At 44.5% G+C, this 20,827-nt stretch overlaps 1 protein-coding gene across 1 annotated transcript in view; it reads right to left on the reverse strand.

The window, feature by feature from the left end:
* LOC124789940 (transient receptor potential cation channel subfamily V member 1) overlaps positions 1–20,827 on the reverse strand; it is a 115,525-nt gene that overhangs the window by 49,959 nt on the left and 44,739 nt on the right. Inside the window, 3 exon segments of the mRNA XM_047257469.1 lie at positions 7,874–7,956; positions 8,045–8,148; positions 16,097–16,247. Coding sequence (XP_047113425.1) covers positions 7,874–7,956; positions 8,045–8,148; positions 16,097–16,247 — 338 coding nt within the window.

Consider the following 20,827-nt stretch of genomic DNA (forward strand, 5'->3'; position numbering starts at 1 on the left):
TTCGTGCACCCAGGTTCGTCTTTGAGTACACTATGGCAGGTGCTCCTGTCTGTGATGCAGCGTCAAGGGTAACCATAGCCATGGTCTCCGAGCTGATAGTCCATGCTGCTGCAAGTTTTTAAATTTGTCTTTAAATGCTGGTTGGCTATCTGTCAGACTTTTAAAGCTATTTGGTAGATGACTAAAGATTTTTGTGGCTGCATAATTCATCCCTTTTTGTGCCAAAGTCAGATTTAACTCAGAATAGCGAATACCATCCTTTCTTTTAGTGTTGTAGTTATGCACTTTGCTGTTATTTTTGAATTGGGGTGGGTTATTAATAACAAATTTCATAAGAGACTGTATGTATTGAGAAGGTATTATGACTATCCCAAGTTCGTTAAACAACTCCAACTATTATTCTGATTACACGCATTTGTGGTGTGGTGTCACCGCCAGACACCACACTTGCTAGGTGGTAGCTTAAATCGGCCGCGGTCCATTTAGTACATGTCGGACCCGCGTGTCGCCACTGTGTGATCGCAGACCTAGCGCCACCACAAGGCAGGTCTCGAGATACGAACAAGCACTCGCCCCAGTTGTACGACGACATTGCTAGCGACAATACGGCCGAAGCCTTCCTCTCATTTGCCGAGAGACAGTTAGAATAGCCTTCTGCTAAGTCCATGGCTACGACCTAGCAAGGCGCCATTAGCCTTACATAGTTTGAGAATTATAGTATAAATGTCTCAAGAAGAACGCTGTAGTCATCAACTAATAAAGTTAAGTATAAAGCAGCTACGTACTTTTCTTGCTACCATTCAATAGTTATCCTGTTCCAGAATTCACGCCCGTCGGCGTGTGTGTACGCGTGCCTTTCTTTCGGCTACTTCAGTGTGGCGTAACAGTCTTGTTACGTCACAACATGTGGAATGAATATTTTTTCTCTTAATGATTAATTACCTCAAAAATGATGTCATATGAAAGCAGTGATTGAGAATAGGCATAGCAGGCTAATTTACTGATATGTTTATCATCGAAATTTGCAATAACCCATGGACTGTGCAGCTGGTCCCGGCAGAGGTTCGAGTCCTCCCTCGGGCATGGGTGTGTGTGTTTGTCCTTAGCATGATTTAGGTTAAGTAGTATGTAAGCTTAGGGACTGATGACCTTAGCAGTTAAGTCCCATAAGATTCCACACATAATTGAACATAACCCTAATAGCATAAGTAGCTGAACCTAAACGTTTCAGCAGATCATTAGTGTGTTTCTTCGAATTGAATTTCTCATCAGTGCATACACCCATAAATTTGGAATATTGTGGCTTATCAACAGACTTGTGTTCACAGTCTTTATTTATCAATGGTGTTATGTCATTTACTGTACAGAACTGTATATAATGTGTTTTCTCAAAATTTAGTCAGAGTTCATTTGCAGAGAACTACTTAGTTTTTTGGGTGTGATTACTATACTTGTACCATCAGCAAAAAGAACTAGCTTTGCATCTTCATGAGTATAGAGTGACAAGTCATTAATATATATTAAGAAAAATAAGGGACCCAAGGCTGAACCATGTGGGACATCATTCTTGACACCTCACCAGTTAAAGGACTCTGCTGATTTTTGCAGGCTATCTGTACTATTAATTTCAGTCTTTTGCGTTCTTCCACCTAAATATGAATTAAACCATTTGTGAAGTGTCCCACTCATACCATAATACTTAAGCTTATCTGGACTGCAAAGTGTGATGGAGCCCCATCATGCTGAAATCATATCCTCCTCCTGATATTAAGGGGTAGCTCCTCAAGTAAGTGCATATCTCCCAGTTCTTCGCACGTACACCACTGATCTCAAACTAACATTTGGTGTAGCAACGTTAGACACAGTGGTATCGATAGTTCCGATGCCACAGCGTAGGTGCACGATCGTAGGTTGGCACTACGAGAGCAGACGAACTACGCCGACCACAGCGCCCTCCAGCGGATGCTGGAGCTGTAATTCCAAGAATTTAACACTGTCCACTTCTTCTATCTTCTTGTCATCGTATGTAAGACATATACTAGTGGGACACCCCTTACAAGTTCTGAACTGCATGTAGTGTGTTTTTTCAAAGTTTAATGACAAGGAACTGGCTAGGAACCAGTGATTAATGTCCACAAATATGTTATTGGCTGATCGTCCTAAGACTACACTTGATTTGCTATTTATTGCAATGTTTGTATCATCGGCAAACAAAACGAACTTGGCATCTGGTAATGTTACTGATGAAAGGTCATTGATATACACAAGAAAAAGTAAGGGCCCCAAAATGGAACCTTGTGGGACCCCATATGTAATTAGTTCCCAGTTGGATGATGCCTGATAGCTTGATACATGTCTCTTTCCTAATAACACCCTTTGTTTCCTGCCAGAGATATAAGATTTGAACCATTTTACAGCATTTCCTGTTACACTATAATATTCTATTTTACTTAAAAGGATATTGTGATTTACACAGTCAAATGGCTTTGACAGATCACAAAATATACCAGTTGCCTGCAATTTTTTGTCTAATAAATTAAGCACAATTTCACTGTAATGTAGATAGCCTTCTCAATATCAGAACCTTTTAGAAATCCAAACTGTGACTTTGACAGTATGTTACTTGAGATAAGATGGTTATAAAGCCGACTGTACATTACTTTTTCTAAAATTTTTGAGAATGCTGGCAACAGTGAAATTGGACGGAAATCTGATGCTATTTCTTTATCTCCCTTCTTAAACAGTGGCTTAACTTCAACATATTTCAACCATTCAGGAAATATTCCACTGATAAACGACTGGTTACACAGATAGCTTAATATGTTACTTAGCTCAGAATCACATTCTTTAATTAACTTTGTTGATATTTCATCATACCCACTAGATGTTTTTGATTTTAAAGATTTTGTAATGGACATTATTTCTGTTGGGGTAGTGAGGGTCAAATTCATATTATGGAAGCTACTTGAAATGTCTGGTCTGAGGTATTCCATAGCAGCATCTACCGAACCTGACAACCCCATCCTTTCAGTGGTTTACAAATCGATTAAAGTTACCTGCAGGTGCTCGATATACACTTAATATTATGAAGGATTTTTTGTGAAATTCTACTTCTGTTTCACATGCTTCCATATGCTGTTCTAGGCAAAATTTATGAATGTCTATGTTCTTAAATTTATGACAGTTCCTGATGAATGTGACAACTCCTTTCTCCATTTCTGATCTACAAAAGCGAGATGCTAACCAAAACCCTGTAACACTTAAAAGTTCTATACCAGTGGTCACATGATGTTCAGAGAGGCAGATTATGTCAGCTGGGTTTGAAGACTCTAATTCATCTATGCAGATAGTTAATTCATTAATTTTATTTCTCAGTCCTCGAATATTTTGATGCAATAAAGATAGCTGACATTTCACATTAACTGAATTAAAATTGGGTAGAGTTAAAATATCTGCTGACTGTTGAAAATTCTTAACCAATAGCTGTTTATGCTGATGTAATAAGCTGGAATTATGTTTTTTTGATTTCTTTCTCAAACTGAAGGTTTGTCTCAGTTCTAACCTCTCTTAAAATTTGCTTTCTTTCTGTCCTCCCTACCCTAAAAAAGGGTCTTTTCTGAACCCTATAACCATTGGTATTTTACCACTGATGACAGTGCCTCCCCCCTTTAACTTTCCTGCTATTTCCCCAGCCAATTTACCCTTCCCCTTCCTGTTGAGGTGAAGGTCATGCCTAATACAATCCCACCTACTGAGAGAATCAACAAGAACCACACCAATGTGTGACCTGCACCTGACATAAGCAGCCATTCCAGCTCCAAATTAACTGACAGAAGAGTTCAAATGAGGCCTGTTAAGGGATCTGGCACCACATCTCCACACACAAGTCACCTAATTCCTGCAAATTTCGGGGATGGGAGCGACGCCACGCTCAATCTCATCCCAGATGTGTTCGATCGATTTCAGTTATGGCGAGTTGAGGGGCCAGAATTTCAATTGGAGCTCGCCACTGTGTTCCTCTATCCACTCCATCACACTCCTGGCCTTATGATACGGCCAATTATCTTGTTGAAAAATGCCACTGCCGTCGTGAAACATGTTTGTTATGATTGGGTGTAAGTGGTCTGCAACCCTTGTACGGGACTCTTTGGCCGTAATGGTGCCTTGTACGAGCTACACTGGACTCATGGATGCAATGTTCCCCACAGGATAATGGAGCCGCTCCGCAGGACAGACGTCAAGACCTGTTCCCCTGGAAGACGACGGATTCGCGCCCTATCATCGGCTTGATGAAGAAGGTATCGGATAATGCAGCGCCCTGCCGTTGCGCCAGCGTCCAGTACCGATGGTCACGTGCCAATTTCAGTCGTAGTTGCCGATGTAGTGGTGTTAACATTGCCACATGCGTGCAGGGGCCTATAGATGGGAGCGTTCGTTGCACCGAGTGATCAGACACACTTGTTCCCTGCCCAGCATTAGAGTCAGATGTTAGTTCCGCCACAATTCGCTGCCTGTTTTGTTTTACCAATCTGCCCAGCCTACGACGTCCGACATCTGTAACGAGGGGTCGCCGTCTGACCCTACTACGTATGGACGTTGTTTCACCTTGGTTCCGCCACGTGTTGCAGATACTCGCCATAGAACTCTTCTACCATCCGACAAGTCGCGCAGTTTCCGAAACGCTCGTGCCGAGCATCCGGGCCATCACAATCTGCCATCGGTCAAACTCAGATTGGTCTCGCGGCTTCCCCATTCTACACACGGACAACACGCTTACTGATACTACATGCAACGTGCGTGTGCCTGACTAGCAGTCATTCCTCGCCAGATGACGCTGCTATCGCCTGGACGGGTTTACACTCCTGGAAATTGAAATAAGAACACCGTGAATTCATTGTCCCAGGAAGGGGAAACTTTATTGACACATTCCTGGGGTCAGATACATCACATGATCACACTGACAGAACCACAGGCACATAGACACAGGCAACAGAGCATGCACAATGTCGGCACTAGTACAGTGTATATCCACCTTTCGCAGCAATGCAGGCTGCTATTCTCCCATGGAGACGATCGTAGAGATGCTGGATGTAGTCCTGTGGAACGGCTTACCATGCCATTTCCACCTGGCGCCTCAGTTGGACCAACGTTCGTGCTGGACGTGCAGACCGCGTGAGACGACGCTTCATCCAGTCCCAAACATGCTCAATGGGGGACAGATCCGGAGATCTTGCTGGCCAGGGTAGTTGACTTACACCTTCTAGAGCACGTTGGGTGGCACGGGATACATGCGGACGTGCATTGTCCTGCTGGAACAGCAAGTTCCCTTGCCGGTCTAGGAATGATAGAACGATGGGTTCGATGACGGTTTGGATGTATCGTGCACTATTCAGTGTCCCCTCGACGATCACCAGTGGTGTACGGCCGGTGTAGGAGATCGCTCCCCACACCATGATGCCGGGTGTTGGCCCTGTGTGCCTCGGTCGTATGCAGTCCTGATTGTGGCGCTCACCTGCACGGCGCCAAACACGCATACGACCATCGTTGGCACCAAAGCAGAAGCGACTCTCATCGCTGAAGACGACACGTCTCCATTCGTCCCTCCATTCACGCCTGTCGCGACACCACTGGAGGCGGGCTGCACGATGTTGGGGCGTGAGCGGAAGACGGCCTAACGGTGTGCAGGACCGTAGCCCAGCTTCATGGAGACGGTTGCGAATGGTCCTCGCCGATACCCCAGGAGCAACAGTGTCCCTAATTTGCTGGGAAGTGGCGGTGCGGTCCCCTACGGCACTGCGTAGGATCCTACGGTCTTGGCGTGCATCCGTGCGTCGCTGCGGTCCGGTCCCAGGTCGACGGGCACGTGCACCTTCCGCCGACCACTGGCGACAACATCGATGTACTGTGGAGACCTCACGCCCCACGTGTTGAGCAATTCGGCGGTACGTCCACCCGGCCTCCCGCATGCCCACTATACGCCCTCGCTCAAAGTCCGTCAACTGCACATACGGTTCACGTCCACGCTGTCGCGGCATGCTACCAGTGTTAAAGACTGCGATGGAGCTCCGTATGCCACGGCAAACTGGCTGACACTGACGGCGGCGGTGTACAAATGCTGCGCAGCTAGCGCCATTCGACGGCCAACACCGCGGTTCCTGGTGTGTCCGCTGTGCCGTGCGTGTGATCATTGCTTGTACAGCCCTCTCGCAGTGTCCGGAGCAAGTATGGTGGGTCTGACACACCGGTGTCAATGTGTTCTTTTTTCCATTTCCAGGAGTGTATATCGATAGTAGGTCGGTGGTCATAACGTTCTGGATGATCGGTGTATGTTATAGTTCTGCTGTTGTAGCCGACCGCTGTGGCCTAGCGGTTCTATGTGCTTCAGTCTGGAACCGCGTGACCGCTACGGTCGCAGGTTCGAATCATGCTTCGGGCATGGATGTGTGTGATGTCCTTAGGTTAGTTACGTTTAAGTAGTTCTAAGTTCTAGGGGACTGATGACCTTAGCAATTAAGTTCCGTACTGCTCAGAGCCATTTGAACCATTTGCTGTTGTGCCGGCGAGTGTATTTTCGTACGGCGCAACGCAATATGTACTCAGTAACTTGGTTAACAGAAATTATATTTTACATGAAATTATGTATTGTAGTTTTGATGCTAAAGCTATGTCGTAATTGCTCGCACAACAAGTCGAACAAGCACTGCGGTCAAGGTTGGAATGGTGTGCAGCATCTAAATGTTTGTTAGGAGACCTGAAGATAAGGTAAAATATTAACTGCTCACTGTCGACAAGTCCGTGCTTCAGTTGAAAGGCAAGTGCGTTTTTATGTTACCTGTAGAATTGTAATAGCAGAGACAGTTACAGCTGCTGAGTATTTTTCCAGGTTGTACGGGCGTGGTCCATGGAACTCTTCAGTCCCTGACGTTTCGTCCAAGGCTACGTTGGACATCTTCAGACGTGCTCCTGGTTGTGCTGAGTGTTCCCGACTGTGGGCAAGATTCAGTACAACCAGGAACACCTCCGAAGATGTCCAACGTAGCCTTGGAGGAAACGTCAGGGATTGAAGAGTTCCATGGACCACGGCCATACAACCCGGAAAAATTCTCAGCAGCTGAAACATCCGGTCGTGAAAGCCTTCATTGTATGAGAGACAGTTATGTTAGAAAAAGTTTTTTTAAGAGTTGTTTTTTACCAATAGAGTTTCATGATTTATAATAATGCTTATTATCTTATTATTTCCCTTCCCTCCGCCCCCCTCCCCCCCCCCCCCCGTGTCATTTTCCAAAGCGACATTGTTAATCACAGATTAGTTACAGTCAGTATAATTGTTTGAGCAGTAATGTTAATGTGCAGTTAACAGAAAAAGTGATGGAAATGCCGTGTGGCTAGGGTATAACGTCGGCAAGACCGTTCGCCTGGTGCAAGTCATTCGAATTGACGCCACTTCGGCGACTTGCGTGTCGATGGGGATGAAATGATGATGATAAGGACAACACTACACCCATTCCCTGAGCGGAGAAAATCTCCGACACAGCCGGGAATCGAACCCAGGCCGTTAGGTATGACATTCCGTCGCGCTAACCACTCAGGTACCGGGGGCGGACAGAAAAAGTGATCATTTAATTTCTTAAATGAAAAATTATCGGTAAGGTCACGGAAGTTAACAGAGGTGAATTGATATTCAGGAAGTAACGGGTAAAAGCATATAAAAGAAATGTTAAATAAATAGAGGTACGTTACATTTGACTTTCCAGTAAACGTGGTCGTCACAAGCGGTACAACAAATATAGTAAAATTTACAGTTGCAGGTGGGGACGAAATATTTAAACAATTTGTCTCAGTTATGGATTCAAGTCCACCAACAGGTACGTACTTGAATTTTACAAAGGCATTCCACTTAGCGTGCAGGAGGTCGACCAGAACGCCGTCCATCAGCTCTAGATGGTCGTCTTTCTCCTGAAAATAGAAAGGCAAAAGGGAAAAAGAACAGTTATGGAAAGAATAACTACGCCGAATAAATTCACGAAGTTGTGAAGAGACTTACCCCAAATACTACCAGATTCAAGGCTGAGTTCTTGCTGATGTTTCCTGTTTCGATATCGATGGTATCGATCTGCGAGAGCGGGTAGGCTGCGCACGTGATGCTTCCTGATCGAGTGGGGAAGTCAAATACCACTCATATAATTTCACTGTCAGCTTGCTATTGTTTACTATGTCAAATCCGTCAATTTATGTAACAGTCATCTAGTTAATACAAGTAGTTAGTTCCATTTTCACACTGTTCATAAAAAAGAAGAAACGCTCTTTTGCACCGATCTTTGATAGGTAATAGTAGCCTCATTCAGTCGCATGACTAAAAGCGACCCTTTGAGCACGAGGCCGCAAGATCAGTATTTAGCAAGGCTCATTTAACAAATATTAACTGCTAATGACTCACCATGTGTGTCAGGAGAGCGACGTAAAATGAGTGTCCGGGAGGTGCAGAGATCGAACTTCTATGGGATGTTCACAAAATGGACATCGTCGACAGTCAAGAAATGTTCAAAACAAACCATTAAGTGGCACCATGAACACGGAATGAAAAAAGGCGCGCTACAGTGGTCACAAAGGTTCGCACCACCACGATCGAACGCAAACTTCTTGAGAGTCGCAAATCATGCAGTACGCTCAGCTAGGTATCCACTACATTTTGACCAGCTATTGGCCAAAAGCAGTGCTCATACAATAGTTGTAGATCTCTTACTTCCATTTTCCCACTCTTGCTTGCTGTGACGTAAATTTTCCGTGCTGCCCTTGCAATATCACGCACACGAGAAAGAACGGTAGGGGATAGAGCATCTCCTACTTCTCGCAGCCCAGTTTCCCATCCAGACTAACAGTCGACATAATTGTGTACCAATGCGTTAAGGCATTGCTGTTACTTGATCTTCATACAACTCTGTTGGTGCCTCTAATTTACAGGGTTCCTTTCACCTGAATTTACTCCTCAAATCGCGACTGGTTGGAGTTGAAAAAAAATTCCTTACTGAACGATGTGATAAGTTTATCTCATCTACAAATTTTTGGACCGATTCCGCCGTTTGCACTTTGTTTTAAATTTCGTTGTCTTATGTCTTCCAGTTCTGTAGCAGTGAAGTTAAGCAGCCATCCACTGCTTCCTTTAAAATCACTGTAATCCATGTCACGCGCAGTTTGAAGTGCGTAACGTATATCATCACGCACACCCTGTAAATTGTAGCAAGCGTCCTTGAAACGCCCGAACACCAGTTTTTGTAACAAGTGCGCCTTGTCACCCATTAAGGTCTCCCATGTACGTAATTATGTTTACTTCCCGGTCCTTGGACAACTATTGTCCTTTACTACGCTTCACAGGAGATGGGATTTGTGGCTTCCTGAACTACATGACTCGAAACCCGATTCAATATCACTTTCACTTGTTAAACACGTATCGTCATCATTGCTCTGCTCACGTACATTGTCCGCACATTCCACTGACTCATCTTGCAGAAACCTTAATATTTCAGGTGCGACTCGTTTTTCACTCTGTGAAATTCCTTGGTTTCCTTTCTGACGAAGTGTCAACTTCGGCAACTGTCGTTGTAGGTATAATGCAACGTCTGCTTTGTTTATCGTTGTCTTTCCCTTGTGTCAACACCACCAGCACTGTAGCACTGTTCTGAGTTACTCGTCGACCAGGCAATTCAGCTACACTCCTTAGCCTCATGCTGTGATCAGCATTGGATACCTCCAGTCCCGCCCCACTATTGCCATTAGCAGACAGGATTGTGGTTGCATGGTAGAAAATATGTGGGGCGGCGAATGCCATAAACATAATTGGCATTTTGCGATCTCGTATTCAAGGCGTTCCTTGTGAGACCTCGTAAACGTTTGCAACACATAAGTTGTAAGTAATTTTCAGAATGTGAGTCACTACCATTGCTACTTAACTATTACCTCTGCCAAAAAGATCAAGACTATTCTACTAGAGTCACTTGTGTTGAAAATAGTAGCAGATTAGAAAGTAACTGTCAGGTTTCTTATAAAGGTTTATTTTGAATTCGACATATCTATGTCCACCTATACAAAAGCGAACCAAGAATACCTCTTCGAAGATATCTCCAACGACGGAAAATGGTTGACAATAATTCTTCTGTCGGGCAGAAAAGTTTTGTGTCTGAGATTGAAATATAAGGTTCGACTGTCGTACTCTGGAAGGAAAAGGTCCGACCACTTTCACCGAATGTGAGGATGGTTGCTTCGACAACGCCACTGCCTTTACTCACAGAGCTATTGCTTCGTCTTCCTATGATTTTTGTGTCGAATATAGAATCAGCCTTCCTTCATTCGTAGCTGATGCTAAGTTTTGGAGTGAAGTAAAGCGGTTGCACGTTCACAGATTTAAAGTTTTTGATGATACAGCTACAAATTTTTTTTAAGAAAGGTGGTGATATGATTTCATTGGGACTTAAATTTGTTATACTTCTGCAATTTGTGTTTTTCCCATTGTAAAATTCTTGTAAGTTTCAGACTGAAAAAACAATAATTTTACTGAGGAAATATTTTCTGCTGCAAGGCATGATTTATGTCTATATATCTTATGTAAGAGACAACTGTTTCTGAAATAAGTTTTATTACATTATATATGAAATCTGATTTTTATATGGGATGCTGCGCTGTTCTGAAAACTTCACTCCAATGCAAACACTAGTAAATTTGTTGTTAATGATGTTTTCTTTCCAACAGGTACTGGGAATACTAAATTACGAATATTTTGAGAAAATTTCGGCTCACTTTCAGCCTCATCCGTGGTAAGGAATGGTACATCAGAGTTACAGCTACCATTAAGTTGCATCAGGATAATCGAATACTAAAACAAAGGCAAGACAGGTAAGGAATTACCGTATCATCACAATTTTTCTCAGCGTTCCAAAGGGAAGTTTTCAGATGGTTTAAATGGAAAATGTTAAAGGGAATGCACGTTAGTATAACATTTCTGAACCATCTTCATTCTGTTAACGACACTGTACTGTACACCTTTATAGAAGAGAAATTTCAGTGGAATGGATGAACTTTGTAGAGTATGTGGGAAGTAGGATTAAAAGAAGTTACAGTAAAACTACAATAATGTTTATGGAACTCATCAAAAACAAACTTGCACAATTTAACAATGTAGTTACTGTGACTTTTCATGCTTTCTCGACAGACAGTCGCAAATATACTGCTCGGGCTTGCCGCCGGATCACAGTGTGTATATTCCGCAATATTTCATTGGTGCTGGTAGTTGCTGCTGCCACTGTTGCAAGACACGACTGATGGTAATTGCCTTTTTTTTTCTTTATTGTGATTTCATTCCCCTGCCATATATAGGCAGGGGAGGGCTTTCAGCAGCACAATCCGCCGCTCTTCTTCCGAGTGACATGACAGCTAATACAAGAAGAAAATTATACATATGAAGGCGATAAAAAGGGGGACATAAAACCAGAGTAAGGGGAGATAATGAAGGTAAAAATGCACTGGCATGGAGACGTTCATGGAAGGACAATTAAAAAAGTCGACATAAAGTTAAAAAGTAAGACACAGTTGGCGATTCGTAGAGCACAAAAAAGACGCTGGAGTCACACGCACAGGTTAAAAGTATTAAAAACACTCCAGTATTAAAAACAATCCAGAACAAGACACTTTAAACCCACTTGGAGAGATGAAGCACACATGACGAAGAATAAAACTGCCAGGTGGGACAGGCTGAGGGAGAGGCCTCAGTGGAAGGAAAAGGAGGGGAGAGCAATGTGGAGCAGGGGAGGGGGCAGGATGAAAAGAGGAGGGGCGTCAGGGGGTGCACCAAGAGACAGGAGACAGGTGGGGTGGGAGATGAAGAGGGAAGACAAGGTAGGAGGGAGTGCAGAGACACTCAAGGGGAGCACAGGAGAGGGAGGTGGCACAGGAGGGGAAAGCCACGCAGGAGAAGGGAAGGGGAGGAGAGGGAGCCCTGAGAAGGAGGCAGGGGAAGGTGGGGTTAGAATTGGTATGAAGGCTAGATGTCAGGGCGGAGCTCATCATCTGGGAGGGGTAGATGCTTGAAGTTGCGTTGGGAAAGGAGGTTGAGGGTGTGGAGATGGAGAGAGGGTGGGACACAACGGTAAAAGGCGTGGCAAGGGGCTGGGGGTGGAGAGGAAGGGAGACACCAGGGGGTGAGGAGGCTCGAGGTGGCGGACAATATAAAGGCTGCGGATGTGTTCAATGAAAAGGAGAAGGTGGGGGGTAATTGATCAGCGGCGTCGAAATTTATCAGGCCAGGAGCAGGCAAAACACGTGTGCGGGAAGACCTTTCACAGTTGGAGGAAAGTGGCGCTTCTAGTGTCCCCTGCTGGGATCTGCAAAAGGCCATCCACACATGCGCTATGGGCAATGACTCTGCTGCCGAACACTCCTGTGGTTAAAGGCTGAATTAAATTTCAGTAGTACGCTGTGTCGCGTGATGAATCGGAAGTTCTTGTTTCTCCTGTTTTGATTTAATGGCAGCCAGTGCTGGATTCCAAGCGCCGCTTAATTGAAAACCTGCATCCTTGTTGACAAGAGCGCCCGCAGCACAGATATGTATGGCATACTAGGCAACACAGTCCCAGAAAGATGACAGTGAGGATAAAATTACAGTCTTTTCTTAAAACGTGCGATGCCCCATGTCCAGGCAATGTTGTGCCATTGCTGATTTATCAGGTTGCCCCTGGCGTGTATGACGATTGTGTTCCACACAACGTTCTTGCATGGTTAGACCTTCTCAAAAAGAGTTCTATTCCTTCTAAAGTCATTAAGAGTCTGCACCAACACGCTGCAGTTCTCCCAAGACTATTGTCAACGGAAGACACATAAGGATAGGTCTCCTCTTCGCCCAATAGTTAGTATCATTGAAGCTCCTACCTATTTTCTGGCCAACTTTGCTGTTGGGGCCTCTCATTAGAAATTTACAGTTCATAGTGGAAGAGGAAAAAGACGGCATTTTACCATTCTTGGATGTCATGCACACTGGGACAACTCTCATGGACCTATATTTTCAGGCCACAAGTTGTCATCACACTGCACAAGGTGGTAAATCTTGCGGTCTTTGGTGCATAGGACACATGTGATCTCAGATGCCAGCATATCTGGTGAGACAGCACCTAAGTGCAGTATTCCAACAGAATAACTGTTCCGATAGGCAGATACGTCATGCATTCCGTTCTGAGCAAATTCAAAGCAGGGATGTAAATGAAGATGCGGAGCACCCATTGCAACGGCGTTCTTGTCCTATTTTGGCGGCATGTGCTCAAGAACAGAAAGAATCCTCAAAAGGTACGACATCAAGTGCGTTTTCCTGCCACCAGCTAAATTCCTGAATTTATTGTGCTCGGTCAAAGACGACCTTGGTCGAAGGAAACGTGGCGTGTATAATATCATATGCCAATGTAGAAAATGTTATGTTGGGCAGACATGCCGAACCGTGCAAGAACATTGCGTCGAACACCATCGTCATACGCGCCTGGCGTACCCTGATAAATCAGCGGTGGCGGAGCATTGTCTGGACACGGGGCATCGCGTTTTTTCGAAAAGACTGAAATTTTATTCGCAGAGTCATCATTCTAGGGCTGTTAATAAGGAGGCCATATGTATCCATATGATGTACAATCTTATCAACAGGGATGCACGTTTTCAATTAAGCGCTGTCTAGAGTCCAGCACCAGCTGCCAGTAAATCAAAACAGGGTGAACTGTGGCCGGCTCACGTTGATGCCGTTTTTTCTTTTTGGCATTTTCTCATCATCGAGTGGCACCGTATTGCTCGTTCAGTTAGTACCTGAACGAGTTGCTCACTTGCCTCTGTCAGTGGCAGCAGCAGCATTTATCGATACTAGTACTGCTGTACCATCTTTGGTGTGACCGCTATATTTTCCATGTAGCGTGGTGTGCGCGGGTAGTCAGTGGTGGGCGGTCAGACCGGAGCCGCTGGCGGCATGCACGCACAGTCGGAGTTGTGAGGCACTAGCTGCGAGAGCTGCAAAGTTCGTCGCCCACCGAATCTGTACACTGGAGTTGAGTAATCAGTTAACCTGTTACGAAATCTCAACTGCTGTGACATCTCTTCGTTCATTGCTGGTTGTTGCTTCCTGGGCCATTCCTGCACGCAGCAATGTATGGTGTGCTGGAGCTGGCAAATTTTGCAGCTGTCTTCCTGTATGGTGTTTAACTATTGTAATGATTGTAACATATTAGTGAAATGCACCAACGGTGTCTTCTGCCTTGTGGCCGCTAACGTTCCAGTTACCTGCCCTGGTCGTTAGAGCAGTTTTCTGGCAGTGTATTTTCCGCGCCGTGTTGATGCTGTCCAGCATGGTGTGTAGTTCGACAGCTTGATGTTGTTATCCTTTTTTTCTCTTTGAGTGGTTATTGTGCCTTGACTGCGTTTAGATTCCAATTATCAAGACGTGATGCTGCTGCAATCTTCGTCCTCACTGATATCTTCGGTTGTCGTGCCGTTGGTTGGGTGAAAGGGAACTGATTAAGTTGTTGGTTGGTTCTTCAGCCGTCCTAGGTCGTGCTGCCACCTAACCTGTTGTTAGAGTTTCCTCCCCTGGCCGGCCCTTGGAACACTTCTGAGCACCACTGTTCTGTTGTTTGGGCTTGGATTTTCTTTTGTTTCAAGTACTGTGCGAGCCCTTCAGCCGTGTATTAATTTAGTTTGTTTTAATGTTCAGTATGTGGCCTTCAGCCGAATCTTAAGTGAAATATTTTAAGATACGGCCTTCAGCTGTCTGAAATAAAAAAAAGGAAAAGCATCATTTGATAATTTTCTCTCTATATTAATTTTTTTATCCAGGCCTTAAGCCTTGGGTTGTTCTATGTTCAGTATATGGCCTTCAGCCGAACTTTATGTGAAGTATTTTAAGATACAGCCTTCAGCCAACAAAGAAAAAATCATTTGAAATTTCAAAATTTTCCTCTCTATCTTAATTTGTTATCCAGGCCTTAAGCCTTGAGTTATTCTATGTTCAGTATATGGCCTTCAGCCGAACCTTATGTGAAATATTTTAAGATTAGGCCTTCAGCCTACTTAAATTAAAATTTGTAAGATATCTGTCTAAAACCTTTCGGAATTTCCTCACTGGAGTTCTTGTTATCCAGGCCTTAAGCCCTCAGTTCTTCTATTTTGTAACTAAGGCTTTCAGCCATGTGTATTCCTTAACGCAATTTTAATAACTTGTGTTCTGGCCTTCAGCCATATTGTTTCTGAATTCTTTTAAGGGCATGTGTGATTAAGAGTTTTGTGCAAATAAAGTTTGTATGTTTGTGCAACTAGCAGCAACTGATTTGGGACCCTTTCCACAAACTGATCCGCTCTGTCCTGCGAAACCATATTTCACAGGGAAAACAAGAACTTGCGATTCATGACTCGGTGCAACGCACTGCTGAGATTTAATTTACTTTTTAAACACGGGAATGTCCAGCAGCACAGTCATTGCCCATAGGGCACGCGCTGAAGGCCTTTCTGTAGGACCCAGCAGAGGTCACTAGGAGCACCGATTTCCTCCAACTGCTAGTGTCTTCCCTACCACACATACTGCCTGCTAGTGGTAGATGAATGTCGACGCTGCCCCGCGATTATCATCAGTCGCTTCTTGCAGCAGTGACAGCAGCAAACAGCAATGTATGGTGTGCTGGACTCGGCAAATTTTGCAGCCGCCTTCCTGTATGGTGTTTAACTATTGAAATGAGTGTAATGTACTAGTGAAGCACACCAACGGTGTCTTCTGCCTTGTGGCCGCTAACGTTCCAGTTACCTGCCCTGGGCGTTAGAGTAGTCGAGCAGTTGCAGCGATGAAATACTGCGGAATTTACCCAATACGATCCGGCGGCAAACCCGAACAGTGTATTTGCGGTGCAGTTACTATTTTGTAAGATCTTGCATTGAAAACAGTAGAAAACGACGACTAGGTGGCCAAGGAAAGAAACAACCAGACGAGTAAGAGTCCCCTCTCCGATCTTCGCACTGTGCTAATTCTAGAGTCACATGACGCTTGAATAGTTGTCGAAGGCTGACTAAATGACAAATCTACAAATCTACTTACCTATTTGCCAGTAGATCTCTCTTTCTATGTTTAAGATATGGAAAAACATCTCTATTCGAGCCAGCTTAGCGGCTAACGTGAGCGGTGTGAGGTTGAGGTTATTCTTAATGTCGAGTGAAGAGCCAACTTCATAAGCCATGTCGAACTGGGTCTGCAAAACATGAAACCAAAAAGCATATCATCAAGAGACATATTAATGCCGAACGGAACAGTACGGACAACTGTTTGACAACGCTCGCCTTCGATTCATAAGGTTTCCTATTTTTATTTATGGTTAGACATCGGTTTACATAACAGTAAAGAGGAAATATCAGTTTTTCTTGCTGGAAATCTAGTTTGTGTTATTTTGCTACGCCCAGCTGAACTGTTACGCTGTTTAATATTGAATGTCTAATCACTGAAGTTATATCCGGTGTCAATGCCGCTAATGCATGCTTCTGTAGTGGCGTTCGACCGTGTGGTAACCGTTTTGCAAGCAGTTTTCACCGCCAACATTTGACCGACACAGGGAGCAGGGATTATAAAGTACAGTTTCAGATAGCTACACTTTGTGACAGTGTTCTGGTTTAAATTCCCAAACCCTGCCCAGTGCATACACTTGTGGTAGGTGAGATTCACAATCATAAAAATTTTTTTGAAGGACATCATCTTTACGCCAGTGACTGTTATAAGTTTTTATTACACTATTGCAATTTCGGCCTTAGGCCATTATGAAGTGCTTATATTATGGCTTTAAGCCATGTCAACGTAATGCAAGCTGACACATTCGTGTGTCGTTGTCAAATGGCTCCAAGCACTATGGGACTTAACATCTGAGGTCATCGGTCCCCTAGACTTAGAACTACTTAAACCTAACTAACCTAAGGACATCACACACATCCATGCCCAAGACAGGATTCGAACCTGCGACCGTAGCAGCCGCGTGGTTTCGCACTGAAGCGCCTAGAACAGCTCGGCCACAGCGGTCGGCGTGTTGTTGTCAATCCTGTTAAATACATTCGTGTCGTTGTTACACAGTGCGAGCACACGTATGCAAACACCTTAAAACAACATAATCTGTAAATGCACATGTTTACTAACACATCACTAGTCACACATGCATGTCACTAGTGATGGGTTAATGAACACGTGCATTTACAGATTATGTTGTTTTACGATGTTTGTATACGTGTGCTCGCACTGTGTAACAACGACACGAATGCTTGTAACAGGATTGACAACGACACACGAATGTGTCACCTTACATTACGTTGACGTGGCTTAAAGCCATAATATCAACACTGGATAATGGCTTAAGGTCGAAATGGTAATTGTGTAATAAAAACTTGTAACAGTCACTGGCGTAAAGATGATGTCCTTTTGCCCTGTGTGTCCGTCCATCGAATAAGTACACTAATCTCGGCGAACCCCGTAGTACTGTTTAAAAAGAAGTATGCTGTATGCCGACTAGGGCTTCTCTCTTTTCCTTGTCTCTAATTTTTTGTCATGAACACAGCACTCAAACATTGCATACACTCATAACTGTCAAACGAAATTGACATATACAGGGTGAACACCTAAAACTTGCACAGCAAATATTGCGGAAGTAGAAAGTGCTGTTGATGTGCAGTTTTCGCAGAATGGATTGGTACTCAGGGTCTCGTATTGCTAGCCAATCGACAGATTTTAATAATATTTAGAAAATGTATTTTTTGTGCAGACATACACTTTTCAGACGGAATCATGCCTGTTGGTACTAACAAACCGAAAGTAAGATAAATTAGAATCTCAGTGGTGTTTGTTATAAGATTCTAGTGAGAGTCGCTCACGGGACATCCATCTTGAAATGTTCCCACACCGATACTTGTACAATACCTGTGGCAGCACACACTAAAGTACAACTCAAGTGCTTCCACTAGTTATGTAGATTCTGATCAGTAACGAGACAGTTGAACAACAGGGGTTGTATTCAAAATGATCACCGGCAGCGCAGTACATGCTTCCAGACTGTTATGGAACAACTGCTGCATACATGCTAGCGTTTCATCGGTGATGCGCGAGAGGTAATACGTCGTTGCATATAATCGGGTGTAGTCCGCCTCAGTAGCATAGAGGTAGCGTTACCGCCTACCACGCAGGGGCCCGGGTTCGATTCCCGGCAGGGGACTGGGTGGTGTGTGCCTTTCATCGTCATTGACTCGCAAGTGGCCGATGTGGCGTCAACTAAAGAGGACTTGCAATACGGCGGCCGAACTCCCCCGAATGAGGCCTCCTGGCCAACAATGCCTTACGATCATTTCATTTCATCGGGTGCAGTTGGCATGTCCTTCTAAACAGCGTCTTTCATCTTTCCCCACAGAGGAAAAGTCTATAGCCGTCAAATCCAGGGAACGGGCCGGCCAAAGTACAGGCCCTTTGCTTCCAATCCAACAATTTGTAAACATGCTATAGTACTTCGTGCACTATGGGCTGGACGCCACCATGTTGGTACCACAGGTTCTGCAGTGAAACATTTTGTAGTATCTGTTGAAGATGGTCTGTTAGGAAGCTGCGATACTTGTGCACGTCCAATATTCCATCCAAGGAAAATGGACCCACATCACTCGTTTACATTCCTTCGACGCTGACGTTCCACCAGCTGAAGACAATGGAGATTGTCAATAGACCAATAAAGCATGTTTCGGCAGTTTGCCTGGCCATAATTGATAAATGTGGCTGCGTCACTGAACAAGATACATGATACACCGAAGAACCAAAGAAACTTGTACACCTGCCTAATATCACGTAGGGCCCCCGCGAGCACGCAGAAGTGCCGCAACACGACGTAGCATGGACTCGACTGTTGTCTGAAGTAGTGCTGGAGGGAACTGAGACCATGAATTCTGTATTGCTGAACAGCAAGTTGAAAGGCATCCCAGATATGCTCAATAATGCTCATGTGCGGGGAGTTTGGCGGCCAGCGGAAGTGTTTAAATTCAGAAGAATGTTCCCGGAGCCAATCTGTAGCAATTCTGGACGTGTGGGGTGTCGCATTATCCTGCTGGAATTGACCGAGTCGATCGGAATGCACAATTGACATGAATGGAGGCAGGTGGACAGGATGTTTACGTACGTGTCACCTGTCAGAGTCTTATCTAGACGTATCAGGGGTCCCATATCACTTCAAATGCACACGCCCCACACGTTACAGAGCCTCCATCAGCTTGAGAAGTCCGCTGCTGACATGAAGGGTTTATGGATTCATGAGGTTGTCTGCATACCCATACACATCCATCCGCTCGATACAATTTGAAACAAGACTCATCTGACCAGGCAACATATTTCCGGTCATCAACAGTCCAATGTCGGTGATGACGGCCCCAGGCGAGGCGTAAAGCTTTGAGTCGTGCAGCCCTCAAGCGTACACTTGTGGGCCTTCGGCTCCGAAAGCCCATGTCAATGATCTTTCGCTGAATGGTTCGTACGCTGACACCTGTTGATGGCCCAGCATTGAAATCTGCAGAAATTTGCACTTCTGTCACGTTGAACGATTCTCTTCAGTCGTCGTGGATCCCGTTGTTGCAGGATCTTTTCCCGGCCTCAGCGATGTCAGAGATTTGTTGTTTTACCAGATTCCTGATATTCGCGGTATACTCGTGAAATGGTCGTACGGGAAAATCCCCACTTCATTGCTACCTCGGAGATCCCGTGTCCCATCGCTCGTGCACCAATTATAACACCACGTTCAAACTCACTTAAATCTTGATGACCTGCCATTGTAGCAGCAGTAACCGATCTAACAATTGCACCAGACACTTGTTGTCCTATATAGGCGTTGCCGATCGCAACGACGTATTCTGCCTCCTTGCATATCTTTTTTTTTGAATTCGCATGCCTATACCAGTTTCTTTGGCGCTTCAGTGTACATCTGGAGTATCCTGTCTTAATGTCCATCTATAGAAACTAACATACTTCTCATAGCCGTTTCCATACAGCTCTTGATCGAAGGAGATGTGATAGGGATGGAACCTATATCGAGAGCGAATGCATAGGACCCTTGACTGACTGATGCCATTTCCTCGAGCGTTTGCTCGGGGGCTGACGTACGGATCAACTGCAGCAGCAGCACGAACATTAATTTCCCGCTATTCTGTCGTCACTTCTGTCCTTTTGTTACCTTCTAGGTGTCGTACTACCACTGTCACGTAACTGGCTGAAGAGGTTGATAAATTACTGCCGAGGTAGTTAACGTCTATTGAGACATCTTGTCGCTTACACTGTACAAGAGCGAACTGCATTATTCTTCCTTCACTCTCCATACAGCATGAGCATGTCAGCTTTTTCTGCATTGGAAAATCCCTTCGGCCACTCGCGACCTACTTCTTGGACTGTTACGTACTAAGTGACTAGCAAGTCGCAGTGCACTTAAAGAACTCACAAGCGCACCGAGGGCAAACATAACAACTTCGTACCTAGCAACTACGCAGGTTGAATTGCACAAACATCTTCGATGTGGAAGCTTTTCAAAACATGATATCTCGTAAACGATTCACTTTAGAATCCTTGGAGAAACACCACTGTCATTTACCCTATTTTTAGTCTGTTACTAGCAATAGACACTGTCGCACTTAAAAAGTGTATGTTTGCACAAAGAATACACTTTATATTATTACAATTTGTTTACTGGCTGACAGTACGAGCCCTTATCTGTCAGTCCATTCTGTGAAAATCGCACATCGACATCACTTTCCAACACTGCAATTTTGTGGTTCA

The sequence above is a fragment of the Schistocerca piceifrons genome, chromosome 3, assembly GCF_021461385.2.
Source record: "Schistocerca piceifrons isolate TAMUIC-IGC-003096 chromosome 3, iqSchPice1.1, whole genome shotgun sequence".
NCBI classification, from domain to species: domain Eukaryota; kingdom Metazoa; phylum Arthropoda; class Insecta; order Orthoptera; family Acrididae; genus Schistocerca; species Schistocerca piceifrons.